The sequence below is a fragment of the Lissotriton helveticus genome, chromosome 10, assembly GCF_964261635.1.
Source record: "Lissotriton helveticus chromosome 10, aLisHel1.1, whole genome shotgun sequence".
NCBI lineage: Eukaryota > Metazoa > Chordata > Amphibia > Caudata > Salamandridae > Lissotriton > Lissotriton helveticus.
The window spans coordinates 730,876,760-730,891,818 of record NC_136071.1 but is presented as its reverse complement, the minus strand read 5'-3'; the positions used below and the strand labels follow the sequence as shown (position 1 = coordinate 730,891,818).

Genomic DNA, 15,059 nt, shown 5'->3' with positions numbered 1-15,059 from the left:
AGACTGGATATCAAATGGCTATCCACACAAACCAAACTGTCTGCAGTTGTGCAATGGATAAATAGGAATTAGTTAAAAGTCAATTCACAAAAAACCAAAGTATTGACTGTAGGCGGTCCCTTGATATCTGGTCATCAAACAATGGCTGAACAATCTTTTTTCTATACAATGTCTGATCATCACATTCTACAACCTGGTATATTTATTCACCCACAAGGTGAGACTCTGCCCTTTGAACAGCAAGGTTTCCTGTACTTACTTTTTCTATTTAAGTTTGCTAAAATATACTCTTTTTTTACCTGATGTGTTGTTTTGGATTGTATATGATCAACTAGCTACAGTTAATACAAAAACTCATCACCTCAGCTTCACTTTCAATGTAGAGCTTCTATCTTAGGATGCGAATAACCTGGACTGGCTGTCAGCAGTAAAACATTATTCTTTGCATAAAACACAGAACTCTTCATTAGCAGAATAAAAAAGTGATTGGTGGAAGGCTTAACTTAATATCAGCCACTGGTAAAACCACTGTTGCATTCATCCTTGTTCCTATCTGCCATTCATGCCACTCCAGACAGAGGTCTGCCAATGCAAATTCAAATTTATGTTGATTCTGCTCCAATCAAGCTCAAATAGTTGGGCCAGGGCCAACACAGAAAAAAACGCAAACCAGTTTTGGTTTTCTAGGCCTTATCAGTGAGATGCAACTGTAGTCCACTGCCACAGTATGGGCATACCCATAGCACCAAGGCTTTCCCGCTCAGAAAAACAAAAAAATAAAGTTGGTGCCTGAATTAATGTCATCCATTAGTAATTACTGGCCAGGAAACCTTTTGCTTTTCAAAGTAAGAAGCTCTAAGATATTAGCCCAGACTTGACTGCATGCCTGTTTTAATTAAACAAAATCAAAAATAATTACATAAACACTGCCTTTGTCACTGCAGACATTAACAAAACGCAGTCTTTGAAATACTTACGCATGGGTAGCAAAACCAATTATCAGGACGCGCGTTGGATAAATAGAAACACGTCTTGCACAGATGTAACTCATCCAGCTGAAAAGAATAATAATATATGTATGCAACATTCAAAGACATTTAGTTGCATATTGAACATAACTGTTTAAAGTCACAAATAAGAATGAAACTTATAATACATTATCTGGGAGGTCATAAGCAGATTGTTTTTAATTAGTTTGCAAGTTATGGTGAGTGTACTTAATAAAAACCGACAGTTTCAAGAATGCTTCTTGTTTTAAATCAGAACTATACTTTACTGTTACTGTTATTTTGAGGGAATATATACATTGTGATATATATTACATGTTTGGGTGATTTACGCCACAAAATATAGTGATAAAAAAACTCCAGTTTCACACCAGTGCCTAGTAGCAGATTTCATAAACGTTGCACAAAAATACCTCAGAATCAGTAATGTATTGGTTATCTGTGTGTCATGACATCAAGTACTTACCTGGGGGGTGAGTTTCTGAAAAATGTTAGCGCTCTGTCCATCATATCTTTGTGTTTGCTTTGTTCGCCCTAAGTTAGCCCCAGACATGGGTCCCTTGCTCACTTTGCCACTGGATTAAAGGTAGCCTGGCAGATGAGGGGTGTTACCCCGAAACCGGTCCCAGGATGCTTTTTTCCAGTTCAGGGGAGACCTGGCTTGGCAGTTCGGGCAGGACTGTTCCCATGAGGCACAGGGTCAAGACTGATTTGCATATAGCTGTGTCTGAATTGAGGTGGCGAAGTGAGCTAAAGAACGATAATGTATTCAACCCAGACCTGTGACTGGGGGTGAGTGTCTGAAAAGTTTCAGCGTTCCGTCCATCATCTCCTTGTTTTTGCTTTATCAAGTACTTACTTCCACGTCGCAATACTTAATAAAATGACAGGATTCCACAAAGGATCTCGGAGGGTATCAGAAATGGGGTTTACCCAAGGCTTCACCCCTCCATTTTTAATTTGTTGTGGTAACTCCACAAAAGTACAGAGATCAGGCTACTAAGAACAATAGAATAAACCAGAAAAGGCTGGAGACTACACCAATTGAGGAAAAAAAAAACTTTAAATGCAGTACAAATCAGTAGAGGAAAAGGTTCAAATAACATTTTCCATTGACTCCCCTGTGTAAAATTCCTAAAAGAAAGGAAAATGCTACTTACCAGTATGCATCTGTTCTTGGCATGTAGGGCTGCTGACATTCATATCGTAGCATAGATCGCCGCCTAGTGTTGGGTCCGGATGTTTGCACCTTTTTGTCCTGGAAGAGTCTTCGAAGTATCACGAGATAGGTGACTCCTCCCCTGTACTACAGTGCGCATGGGCATTCTGTCCATCATCAGATTGTTTTTCGCCATTGTGGCAAAGATGGAGTATATAAAAATAAGAATGACCATGTAAGTGTATGTAGAAAGATTACTGCAGCTGTGACAGGCACCGGGGAGGAGGGTGGACGATATGAATGTCAGCAGCCCTACATGCCAAGAACAGATGCATACTAGTAAGTAGCATTTTCCGTTCGAGGCATGTGGGCTGCTGAATTCATATCTTAGCATAGTCTGTATAGCAGTATCCCCTCTAGCGGTGGTCACCTGCCCAGCTGCAGCAGTTTGAAAAAGAGTTTTAAGGACAGCCTGGCCCACAGCAGCTTGCTGCTTTGTTTGCACATCGACACAGTAGTGTTTAGTGAAAGTGTGTATGGTAGACCATGTAGCTGCCCTACATATGTCTTCTAGGGGAATATTTCCCAGGAAAGCCATGGATGCCCCCATTTTACGCGTAGAGTGGGCTTTTGGGGGAACTGTTAAAGTGCGCTTAGCTTCCTGATAGCATATTTGAATGCATTTAACTATCCATCTGGCTATTCCTGATTTTGAAATGACAGTTGCTTTGTCTTCCTGAATGATTTAGTCCTGTCAACATAATATAGCAGAGCTCTTCTTACGTCTAGTGTGTGTAGGGCTCTTTCAGCCACTGACTGCGGGTTTTGGAAGAAAACTGGCAATTCTATTGACTGATTGATATGTAAAGTGGATATAACCTTTGGCATGAACTTAGGGTTTGTACGAAGTACTGCCTTATTGCTATGTATCTGCATGAAAGGTTCTTGAATGGTTAGTGCCTGTAGCTCACTCACTCGCCTGACGGAGGTAATGGCAATCAAGAATGCCACCTTCCATGTTAAGAATTGTAATTCACATGAATGTAGTGGTTCGAAGGGAGGTCCCATAAGTCTGGTAAGTACTATGTTTAAGTTCCAGACTGGTGAAGGTGGATGCTTTGGAGGGATTATCCTTTTAAGTCCTTCCATAAAAGCTTTGACCAGTGGTACTCTGAACAGGGACATGTGTTGTCTGTTTTGGAGATATGCTGCTGTAGCAGCAAGATGGAGTAGTTTCTGTCCTGTAACTCCAGTTCTGTAGTAGGGGTATCTCTGTTATAGTCATAATCTAGTGAATAGTCCCGCCCATGTGCGAGGACCCCGGCAATCAAAAATAATCTCTTAAATTGTCAGAAAATTGCAGAACTGCAAAGACACTTAAGAGAACATTTAAAGACAAATAATGCAGCCTATATCCACAGGCTACACTGTCCAGTACTTCAACTAGAAAATTCCACCAAAAATCCACAAACAGCAAAGCCTGTCCAGATTTCCCTTGCTTTTACTGCAAAACCCCTCAGAAATGATAGAGAGGAAGGCATGGACAGACAAGCCCCATAGGCTGCCATTATGTGGCTTAAATAGGATACTGTGCCTTTAAGAGAACCTTCCAGAAGTTTCTCCCAGTATCCCAGAATGCATAGCAGGTCCAACTTACTTCAGTTCTTTTTGAAGGCGTAACACGCCAGACCTGTCACATTCCTACAAGGAACATATCTTTCTCCACCGGAGAGGCGGGAGGGCGCTTATCACTATAACAGAGATACCCCTACTACAGAACTGGAGTTACAGGACAGAATTAACACCACTATTGTGCGAACAGATTTCGCAGCGAAGCCTGTCCAACCTGAGCATCTGCCCTGGCATCAGTGTCCAGACAGTAATGCTTAGCAAAGGTATGAACCGACTTGCAAGTGGCCGCCTTGCAGATTTCTGCAATCGGAACATTACGGAGCAAAGCTGTCGTGGCGGCCTTGCCCCTGGTGGAATGAGCCTTAGGTTTACCTTCGAAGGTCTTATTAGCTTTTTGGTAACATAGCTGTATGCAGGACACAATCCACCTAGAGATAGACTGCTTAGAGGTCGCAAGACCCGTCCTGACAGATCCATAATTGACAAACAATTGGTCAGACCTACAAATATCTTTAGACTTATCCAGATTAAATTTCAATACCCTCCTAACATCCAGGGAATGTAACGACCTTTCCGCTGGAGACGAAGGATTCTGAAAAAACGTGGGTAAAGTTATAGTCTGGTTAACATGAAAATCAGAAATAACCTTGGGAAGAAACTTAGGGTGAGTACGCATAACAACCTTAGCAGCATGAAATACAGTATAAGGTTCTTGGCAACACAACGCCTGAATTTCACTCACCCTGCGGGCCGATGTAATGGCCACGAGGAACGCCGCCTTCCAGGACAGATGCTGCAACGAAGCCTTATGAATAGGTTCAAAAGGTTCCTTCATCAATCTGGACAGCACCACATTCAATTCCCATGAAGGCGAAGGAAGCCTGATAGGAGGGAACACTTTCTTCAAGCCTTCCAAAAAGTCTTTGATCACAGGGATCTGGAAGAAGGAAGTCTGTGAAGGGCATTTCCTGTAGGCAGTCAAAGCAGCAAGATGAACCTTAATGGAATGGACATTAAGGCCAGACTGCGCCAGCTGTAGAAGATAAGGAAGGATGACATCTTCCTTACATGTCGTCGGATTATAGTTCTTGGACTTGCACCAGATACAAAATCTCTTCCACTTGTACGCATAAGAAGTCCAAGTGGAAGGTCTCTTAGACTCCTTCAGTTTGTCCATACAATCTGCAGGGAGATTCAAATGACCATATTGCACTATCTCAGGAGCCATGCTGCCAAACTCAAAGACGAGAGGTTGGGGTGCAACATCAGCCCCCCGAACTTCGTGAGAAGGTCCGGCCTGCACGGCAGCCGCATGTGAGGAAGGAGAGACCGGTGAAGCAGGTCCGTGAACCACCACTGTCTGGGCCATTCCGGGGCAATCAGGATCATCCGCGCCCTGGACTGGGACAGCTTGATGAGAACCGTCGGAATCAGGGGAATGGGTGGAAAAGCGTACAGAAAGCTGTTCGACCAGTTGATCCATAACGCATTCCCCAGCGTCCCCGGCTGGTAGTACCTGGAGGCGAAGTCTCGGCATTTGCTGTTTTCGGCGGTGGCGAACAGATCTACGTCTGGAGTCCCCCACCGTGCGAAGACTTCTCCTAGTACTTCGTCGTTTATGACCCATTCGTGGTTTTCCTGAATCAGTCTGCTCAGTGCGTCTGCCTGAACATTCTGCACACCTGGCAGATGTGTAGCCGTTATCGTCAGCCCTCGAGCCAGAAGCCAGCGCCAGATCGCCTGCGCCTCCTGCGACAGAGTGCGCGATCTCGAGCCCCCCTGCTTGTTGAGGTAATACATCGTGGTCGTATTGTCCGTCTGTACAAGCAGAGAGCCGGTCTGGAAGGACGGATGAAAGGCCTTCAGTGCCAAGTTAACAGCTCTGAGTTCCAGGAAATTGATGTGGTACGTGGACTCCATCTGGGACCACGTTCCCTGTATCTGTAAGTCTCCGGAGTGCGCTCCCCAGCCCTGGAGAGAAGCATCCGTCACAATAGTCTGATTGGGAATGTCCTTGTGGAAGGGAACTCCTCTGAGGAGATTCTCCGCTGAACACCACCACTTCAGAGACTGAATGGCATGCAGAGACAGTCGTATCTTGTCGTCCCAAGATCCTCTCTTCTGATCCCACTGATCCTCCAAGCACTCCTGCAGCGGTCTCATGTGCAGCCGCGCATGGGGCGTCAGGAAGATGCAAGAGGCCATCGATCCCGGAAGGGAAGACACCGTCCTCACTGTCGTGGATGGAGAGGCCATCAGAGCCTGAGCCTTCCGAAGCAGTGATAACCGTCGCTCTTCCGAAGGAGACACGCTTGCCGACAGCGTATCGATGGAGGCACCCGAGTACTGAATGCACTGGACCGGAGTCGGGACAGACTTGGCCATGTTGATGTGCAACCCCAGCTTGTTCATAAGAACGCACGTCTTCCAGAAGTGTGCTTGCGCTTCCTTGAAGGAGGAGGCCTTGATCAACCAGTCGTCCAGGTACGGATAGACAAACACCTTGTTCTTCCTTAGGTGTGCGGCTACCACTGCCATGCACTTTGAGAACGTCCTCGGCGCAGACTTCAGTCCGAATGGCAGTACTGTGTATTGATAGTGATTGGCGCCGACTTGGAACCGCAGGAACTTCCTGTGTTTGTGTGCAATGGGCACATGGAAGTACGCATCCTGGAGGTCTATGGCACACAGCCAGTCTCCCCGTTGCAGCTGAGGATAAATCTGATGCAACGACAGCATGCAAAATTTTTCTCTGCGAATCCATTTGTTTGCCTGTCGCAAATCCAGAATGGGCCTGAACTCGTTCTTGTCCTTTTTGCGAACCAGAAAGAACCTGGAGTACAGACCTCTTCCTCTTTGAGACAGAGGTACGTCTTCTATCGCCCTTTTCCTTAACAGGATATCGGCCTCCGCCGGAGCTCTCGCAGTTGATACTGCGAGCCGACCGGAGGAATCGATGGAGGCGGGCTGGTGAACCGAAGACTGTATCCATTGCAAACAATATTCAGCACCCACTTGTCCTGAGTAATTTTTCTCCACTCTGCCAGAAAAGATTGAATGCTTCCCCCCACCGGAGCGGGTAACAGTCGCAGGGGAAGTAAGTGCCCAGGGCCTAGACCCGGCCTGGCCTTTAGTCGCTGGGGTCGACTGATGGCCGCCTCTGCCCCTCTGGCGCTTTTGGAACGGTCTTCTGAACTGCTGCTGTTGTTGTTGCTGCTGTTGCCCAGAAGACTGGCCACGTCCTCTGCCCTGGCCACCGAACCGTCATTGGAACGGACGGTATGCTTTCTTTGTCTCCTTGGGTTTCTCCAAACCCACCGCTGTGAGAGTTTCGGCCTCCGCCTTCATGCGGGCCATTTCGTCGTCAGCGTGCTTCCCAAACAGGGTCTCGCCAGAGAATGGAAGGTTGGCAACCCTTTGTTGAGCGTCCGGTTTCAGAGACGCATCTAACGCCGTCTCCTCGACGTCGAGTGCTTCTTCCTCGACGCCGATCGCCGTCCCCTCGACGACGAACGGTCAGACTTCGACGTCGAGCGTCGACTCTTCCTCCTCGTCGACCGTTTCCTCGACGTCGAGGATCCCCTCGACGGCGATCTGGTCGACGTCGACCGGCGGTGTCGCTTCGGCGGCGAGCGCCGGTGTCTCCTTCGTCGACGGCGATGCCTCGACTCCGACGTTGACGACGCCGTCGGCGGTGATCTCGACGGCGGCCTACTTAGGCCTCTCGACGTCGATCTTCCACGCTGTCTCGACCCGGAGCCCCGGGGAGAAGGGGAACACACCGTCGTCATCCCTCTCGACGTCGTCGTCGATGCCATCGACGTCGACGGAGACCGTGACCTTTTGCTGGTCTTCCTGCCTCTGGGAAGCCCCCCAGAGGCCTCAGCAGGGGCAGAGGGAGCCTTCCCAGCCTGCCCAGACCCACCTGCAGCCTGCAGTCGCCTCTCTTCTAGGACTTGGAGCCTAATCTTCAGCCTTTCTCTCAGGGTCCTGGTAGAAAAGGTCTGGCAGATGTCACAATCCTCAGGGACATGCTCTTCAGGGAGGCAAATAATGCAGACGTCGTGTGGATCCGACTTGGCCTTCTTCCTTCCACATGCTGGGCACTTGTCGAACAAAGCAGGCATTTTAGATCCCTAAAAGCCTGGACAAACACACAGAAGTGAAAAGGAAATACCAAGAATCAAATGAGAACACTTTTAAATCCAAAAAGTGTACAAAACTCCAATAAACCCTTAAACAAGGGAGAGCTCAATGCACAGGGTCCTGTAAGCAGGAGCCGGAAAAAAGAACTGAAGTAAGTTGGACCTGCTATGCATTCTGGGATACTGGGAGAAGCTTCTGGAAGGTTCTCTTAAAGGCACAGTATCCTATTTAAGCCACATAATGGCAGCCTATGGGGCTTCTCTGTCCATGCCTTCCTCTCTATCATTTCTGAGGGGTTTTGCAGTAAAAGCAAGGGAAATCTGGACAGGCTTTGCTGTTTGTGGATTTTTGGTGTAATTTTCTAGTTGAAGTACTGGACAGTGTAGCCTGTGGATATAGGCTGCATTATTTGTCTTTAAATTTTCTCTTAAGTGTCTTTGCAGTTCTGCAATTTTCTGACAACTTAAGAGATTATTTTTGATTGCCGGGGTCCTCGCACATGGGCGGGACTATTCACTAGATTATGACTATACACAGAGATCCCCTACTACAGAAGTAGCCTTATGGAAGAGTATGCTAGATTGCATCTTTGAAGATGTAACAGGTAACAGATAATGTTTTGGATGGAAGCATCCAATGGATTGATTTGGTTATTATTGCAATAAATTACAAATCTTTATTTAGCTGCAGAGCATGCTCTAGTAGTTGGGCGCCTTGCCTCCTTGATAATGTTCATGCAATCAGGAGGCAAGTTAAGGTATCCGAACTCTAAGACTTCAGGAGCCAGATCGCTAGGTTCATCTGATTGGGATCTGGGTGCCTGATTTCTCCATGGTTCTGAGTTAAAAGATGTGGCGAGAGGCGCTGTCTTTGATGGGGAACTACTGAAAGTTCTAGGAGCGTTGTGTACCATGGCTGTCATGTCCATGTGGGAGCAACCAGGATCATTGTGAGTGACTGTTGGCTTAGTTTGTGTGCCACCAGCGGAATCAGTGGGGCTGGTGGAAAAGCGTACGCATATCTGCCTGACCAGTTCATCCATATCGCATTGCCCTGTGACAACGGGTGTGGGAACCTGGCGGCAAAGTACTGGCATTTTGAGTTTTCTTTTGTGGCAAACAGATCTATCTCTGGATGCCCCATTTTTGGAAGAATGGTTGGAGAACTTGAGGGTGAATCTCCCATTCGTGTAGCTGTTGGCTGTGTCTGCTTAACAGATCTGCTATTTGATTGTCTTTTCCTGGCAGGTGTTCCGCGAGGAGAAAAATGTTTTTGGGAATTGCCCATTTCCATATGCTCTCTGCTAGGTGAGACAGCTGTGGAGAGTATGTTCCTCCTTGTTTCCGGATGTAGTACATGGCTGTCATGTTGTCCGTCCGGATTAACACAGCCTTGTTGTACAAGTATTTCTGGAATGCTTTCAGTGCTAGAAATACTGCTAGCAACTCTAAGTGGTTGATATGCAGTGTCTTGTATTTGATTTGAGCCCTTGGACTGTGTATTCAAGTAGGCGGGCTCCCCAACCTGTCAGTGATGCGTCCGCTGTCAATACTACTTGTGGAACTGGCTCTTGGAACAGTCGCCCCTTGGAAAGGTTTTGTGGATTCCACCACTGCAGACAGTTGTAAGTGCAACTGTCTACCAACACTAGGTCTTTTAGTTGTCCTTGAGCCTGGTTCCACTGCCGTGCTAGGCATTCTTGCAATGGACGCATGTGAAGTCGGGCATGAGGGACAATGAATATGCAGGAGGCCATCATGCCTATGAGCTGCATGAACACTCGAGCTGGCAGAGAGTGCTTTGGCTGAAACTTTTGAATGAGAGTTTGTATGCTGGCTATCCTGGCTGGATTTGGATATGCCTTTGCCACCGAGGTATTTATTGTAGCTCCCAGATATTGTTGTATGTGGGAGGGCTGTAGGTGTGACTTTAGGGAATTTATGGAAAAACCCAGACTGTGCAACAGCTGGATTGTCTGAGACGTGTGGCTTGCACACTGTGCGTATGATTTGGCCTTTATGAGCCAATCGTCTAGGTATGGAAACACGTGGATGTGTTGCCTTCTGAGGTGTGCTGCTACTACTGCTAGGCATTTTGTGAACACCCTTGGTGCTGTAGTTACCCCGAAGGGGAGCACTTTGAATTGGTAATGTTGACCTTCTATTGTGAACCTGAGATATTTCCTGTGAGCTGGATGAATAGGTATGTGAAAATATGCATCTTTGAGGTCTAATGTAGCAAGGAAGTCGCCATACTGTAGTAACGGGAGGACTTGTTGTAGAGTAATCATATGGAAATGCTCCGAGAGTATGCATTGGTTCAGAGGTATGAGGTTTAGTATGGGTCTGAGGGATCCATCTTTTTTGGGAATTAGGAAGTATAGAGAATATACTTCTGTTCCTTGGTGGTGAAAGGGGACTGGCTCTATGGCTCCCTTTTGTAGCATGGATATGACCTCTTGTTCCGTGTGCTCTGTTTAGTTTTTGTGTGGTATTAATTACATTCATTTTGGTTGTCTCAGTAGGACACCTATGAGTCTGATTACGTTCAACAGACTGAAAATCAATTGTGAAGTTCTAAATTTTGAAAGCAAGTGCAATCCCTTGTAGACTTTTTTTACTTTGACTACATTTATTGCCCAAGCCTACAGGGGTATATTGGGTTAACCATTTTTCTTTAGACATTTCATGCGCAGACTCTAGTTTGCTGTTGGTCACTTTTTTAAGTGGTTGTGTAGTTACAAATAGTGTGTTTGATTCCTTGAAAAATCAGATTGATATTGTCCGGCCCCACTGATGTCTGAGGCCGAAACTCTATCATATACTGACGAATATGTTTTGAAAATTGCTTCAGGCCCCTCTCTTTAAGGAGCCCGTGGATCTATAACACATCTTCCCTGTGAGTCAGACCTCAATCAACTGGAGAGGTTACGCAAGAAGTTGGTACGCACGGCAAATTTCTCACAGATTGTTTGAATGCCAATATTATTCCCACCTATCTACAGATCAAGAATATTCCGATCATCTTTATTGAAGAGGAGGACTTCAAGCTTGGTTTCAGCTTTGCATCAAACAAGTGCTCCAGCACGTGGATGGTGCTCAGCATTGAAACAGCGATAAAACACATCAAGCTTCTGACCAAGGAAATTGAAACACTTGAAAACAAGATTAATTCAGACACCTGCATCACCAATGCCAAAGCCTTGTTAGATAAAATCACACTGACAATTAAAGCCTTTGAGGACTTCAACTCGCACAAAAAGACAACCAAATTACACCAAGATATTAAGAGATACACTAAAGAGAAAACCTATCCCTATCTCTCCAAAGATTTCTATCAACCTCAGGGTCCCTTTCAAGGTCCCTAATCAATATCAGAGGAAAAGGACCACCTTTTTCCATACTGACTCTGACACTGATAGCGAAAGAGGCTCTGACCAACAGTATAGACAAGCCCAAGTACAACCATCTACCTCCCACCAGGCTTTTTTAGAGCAGGACCGGTGGGGATCGGGTCAACCCTCCAGACAGAGAACCTCGAGGAGAGAATGGTCCCGCAATCATTACACCCCCGGGTTCCGACGTACACGCAACCAATATTAAGAGTGGTAGAAAACAGTAATACCATCCCGATTTTTAATCTCTGTAAACATCAACTTTCAGAGATTGAAATGGCAGTTCTGACTGAGGGACTTTCATTTGTTCCGACAAACAAGAATGACCTGTTCTCCACCAAGCTAGAACTCTACAATTTTTTTAGAGCTATCAGACTTAAGAACTTTTTTGCCAATAAGATCATTCCCAAGAAAAGTGATTTCAATGGTTTACATCAACACTCAACTTTCTTTCCCCTTAATGGTATGGTGGCCAAAGAAATATTTACTTTTGAGAATGCTGTACTTATTGAAATTGAAAATCTTTTTAAGAAACCAACCTATTCTAACTACAATTTGTCCAAAGATCAGCAAATAGCGCTCAGACATTTACAGACCTTGTCTGATACGATTGTCAAACCAGCAGACAAGAGCTGGAATTGTCCTGTGGGATGAGACCTCATAACGACGAGCTGCACAGACAGCTATCAGTAGAGGAACACTACCGCCAGCTTCCCAGCAATCCCACCGCACGTCTTGAGAAAGTGATTGCCAAGCTCAGCAAATCCGGCCTTGATAGAGGATGGTTGAGTGATAAAGAGTCTGCATTTTTGATTAATCCAGCACCTACAGTACCGGTTATATATATATTGCCGAAAGTTCACAAAAATGCCTCTCATCCTACAGGTAGACCAATTGTCTCTGGATGCAATTCAATTTTAAAACCTCTAGCCCAGTATGCTGGCCATTTCATTTGTCCCTTTGCTACTGAGGCTGACAATTACATCAGAGACACAACTGCTGTGATTAATGTGGTGGAACATACTCCCTTTAATGCTACTTGGGAACTCTTGGTGTCTATGGACATCGAGAGTTTGTATACCAACATTCCTCAATTGGAAGTACTGGCCATTCTGTAAAGTCTATTAGACAGTAGACCGAGACCACATCCAGTACCAACTTCATTCATCATTGATTGCATCAGAATTTCATTATGTGAAAACTTCTTTCTCTGTGATAAAACATTCTTTCAACAGCTGAAAGGGGTAGCAATGGGTGCAGTATAAGCGCCGGACATTGCTAATATCTATGTTTCGCATTTTGAGAATGAATTCATTTATGATCCTCTCAATCCTTTCGTGGCCAACGTCAGATGTTGGCTACGATATATAGACGATATCGTTTTTATATGGAGTGGTAACATTGACCTCCTCAAAGACTTTCATAAATGGATTAATTCGAAAAATCCAAACCTTCAATTTATAATGGTTCATGACAGTGCAAGTATGGATTTTCTCGACATCTCCATCAAAGTTAGTGCTGACAATACATTGTTCACCACCCTTTTTACGAAACCCACGGCTAGAAATACTTTATTAAAGTACAACAGCCACCATCCTCAGGCACTTAAGGATGGGCTCCCCTTTGGACAGTTCCTCCGTCTCCGGAGGAACTGTTCAAGGAGAGTTGATTATTTCATGGAAGTCAAGAAATTGAAAAGCAAATTACATGCTCGAGGTTATCCCAACAGACATCTTAAACAATCCCTTAAGAGGGCATGGTACAATGACCGTGATGCTCTGTTACAAGTTAAATACAAAACAACTACCTCACAATTAGTTTGTGTCACCACTTTTGGTACATCTACCAATGAAATTAAAAAGCTCATCAAAAAACACTGGCCGCTTTTGGCAAATCTACCCGAGTTAGTTGAAAACCCTCTCTTTTCTTTTAAAAGAGAACCGAATCTGAGAGATCGGCTAGTACATGCATATAAGAACACCGATAATAACTTGATTGATAACATGAGGCAAATGAGTCCTGTGATCGGACATTTCAAATGCGGTTATTGTGTTGCCTGTCAGTCTACCAAAAACCTCAAAACTTTTCAATTCAATGGTACTGAAATTACATTGAAATATTTTTCCAATTGCAACACCGCCAACGTTGTATACTGCATTGAGTGCCCATGTGGCCTCAGATACTTTGGTAAAACGACTCGAGTAGTCAAAAAAAGGATCCTACAACATCAGTCTAGGATTCGGTGTCATATTGAGAATGCCCCCTTAGTTGAACACTACAGCAGAATGAAACACACGGAAAAAGAAATGCTGTGGAGGGTAGTGGAGGTGGTTAAACCCCCGATCAGACAGACAAATGTGGATAGGATTCTCACAATGAAAGAACAACGTTGGATCTGTCGCGCTGACACGGTCAGGAAGGGTTCAAATTCCTCCACTGAATGGCACACTTTGGCTTGTTTAACTTGATCAGCTATCTTTGACCACTAATGGAATGTTTCATCTAACTGTGATGTTTGATAAGTTAGCCATTATGCTTTATGATTTTTCTTGTGCTCCAGTTCTTAACCGTTACTGTGGAGATAGGTGTGTCCAATTGGGATCATTTTGGTACATGCTTCTCCCAAATGACTAAGACTGTATATATTTTCTTTTCCCCAAATTGCTATTTGTTATGCATTTTTCAAGAATGTTTATGTGAGGATTTATTTTTGATCGATGAAATGCTTTCAATTTGTTGATATATGTCAAATTTATAGTTTCGACTATGCAAATTTGTCTTTGGCTGTGTCCAATTAGTTCTTTTTTGACTTGTTCACAAGCCAATCAAGAATTCCCTAGCAGTCATCAATAAATGACTAAATAATCTCCTTATTTTTGTTGTTAAGGGTACCTTTAACGCATTGGTTTTTGATGATTGCAGATATCAGGATATTCATTATTATTCCTTTAAAATTTTGTGATGCAAATACTATGTGATTGCATGAAATTTGTATTGGTGCTCATGAACTTAATTTTTGACTTGACCGATGGTGAACAAAGTGAGACCTGATATTAAGTTGGGTTACTTGTTCATCATCACATTAATATGTACTAGGATCTTTGCACTTTCTTCACTCCTTTGAATTGTTCTAGGATCTTTACACTTTTTTTCATTCCTTTCATTTGTTTTGTTAGCCTTTAAAACAGTGATCATTCGCATTGAGGCAAACAGTGCCCTGGAGGCACTCCAAAATGGCCGCCAAATTTACCCTAGTATTTATACCTTGTGCCTTGAGGTTTTAATGGATTCATCTTCGGGCTCTGGATTCACTACCGCCTATCAATCGCTGTGAATACACCGGTTTACTGTTTAAAAAGTGCCGATTTGTTCTTTAACTTGATCTACTTCATTGGAAAGAATACACTGGTTTATTGTTTAAAAAGTGCCGAATAGTTCATTAGCATGATCCACGCTATTGGAAAGTGTCCAGAGTTACAAATTGATTTAATTGTACGATTATTTTGTTAATACATTAACACTGATCTGGTTTGAAGCACTGTCTAGTTTTTGACATTTGCTTGGTTAGCCTTTCAATCGGTGATCGGAATATCGTTTTGTAGACACTCCAAGATGGCTGCTTTTCTTTTGGACAGTTAGATCCCGCCTACTCGTTTTCCATTAGGTGACTTCAGATTTAGTTCCGGGTTATGGTGTTTAAAAGAACAAGTGCCAGTGCTGG

General features: G+C 44.5%; 1 protein-coding gene across 4 annotated transcripts in view; it reads right to left on the bottom strand.

The window, feature by feature from the left end:
* ZMYND11 (zinc finger MYND-type containing 11) overlaps positions 1-15,059 on the bottom strand; it is an 836,880-nt gene that overhangs the window by 367,199 nt on the left and 454,622 nt on the right. For all 4 annotated transcript variants that reach the window (XM_078663281.1, XM_078663280.1, XM_078663283.1 and 1 more), the window contains one exon: positions 978-1,055. In XM_078663281.1, coding sequence (XP_078519407.1) covers positions 978-1,055 — 78 coding nt within the window. The remainder of the gene's footprint in view (positions 1-977; positions 1,056-15,059) is intronic.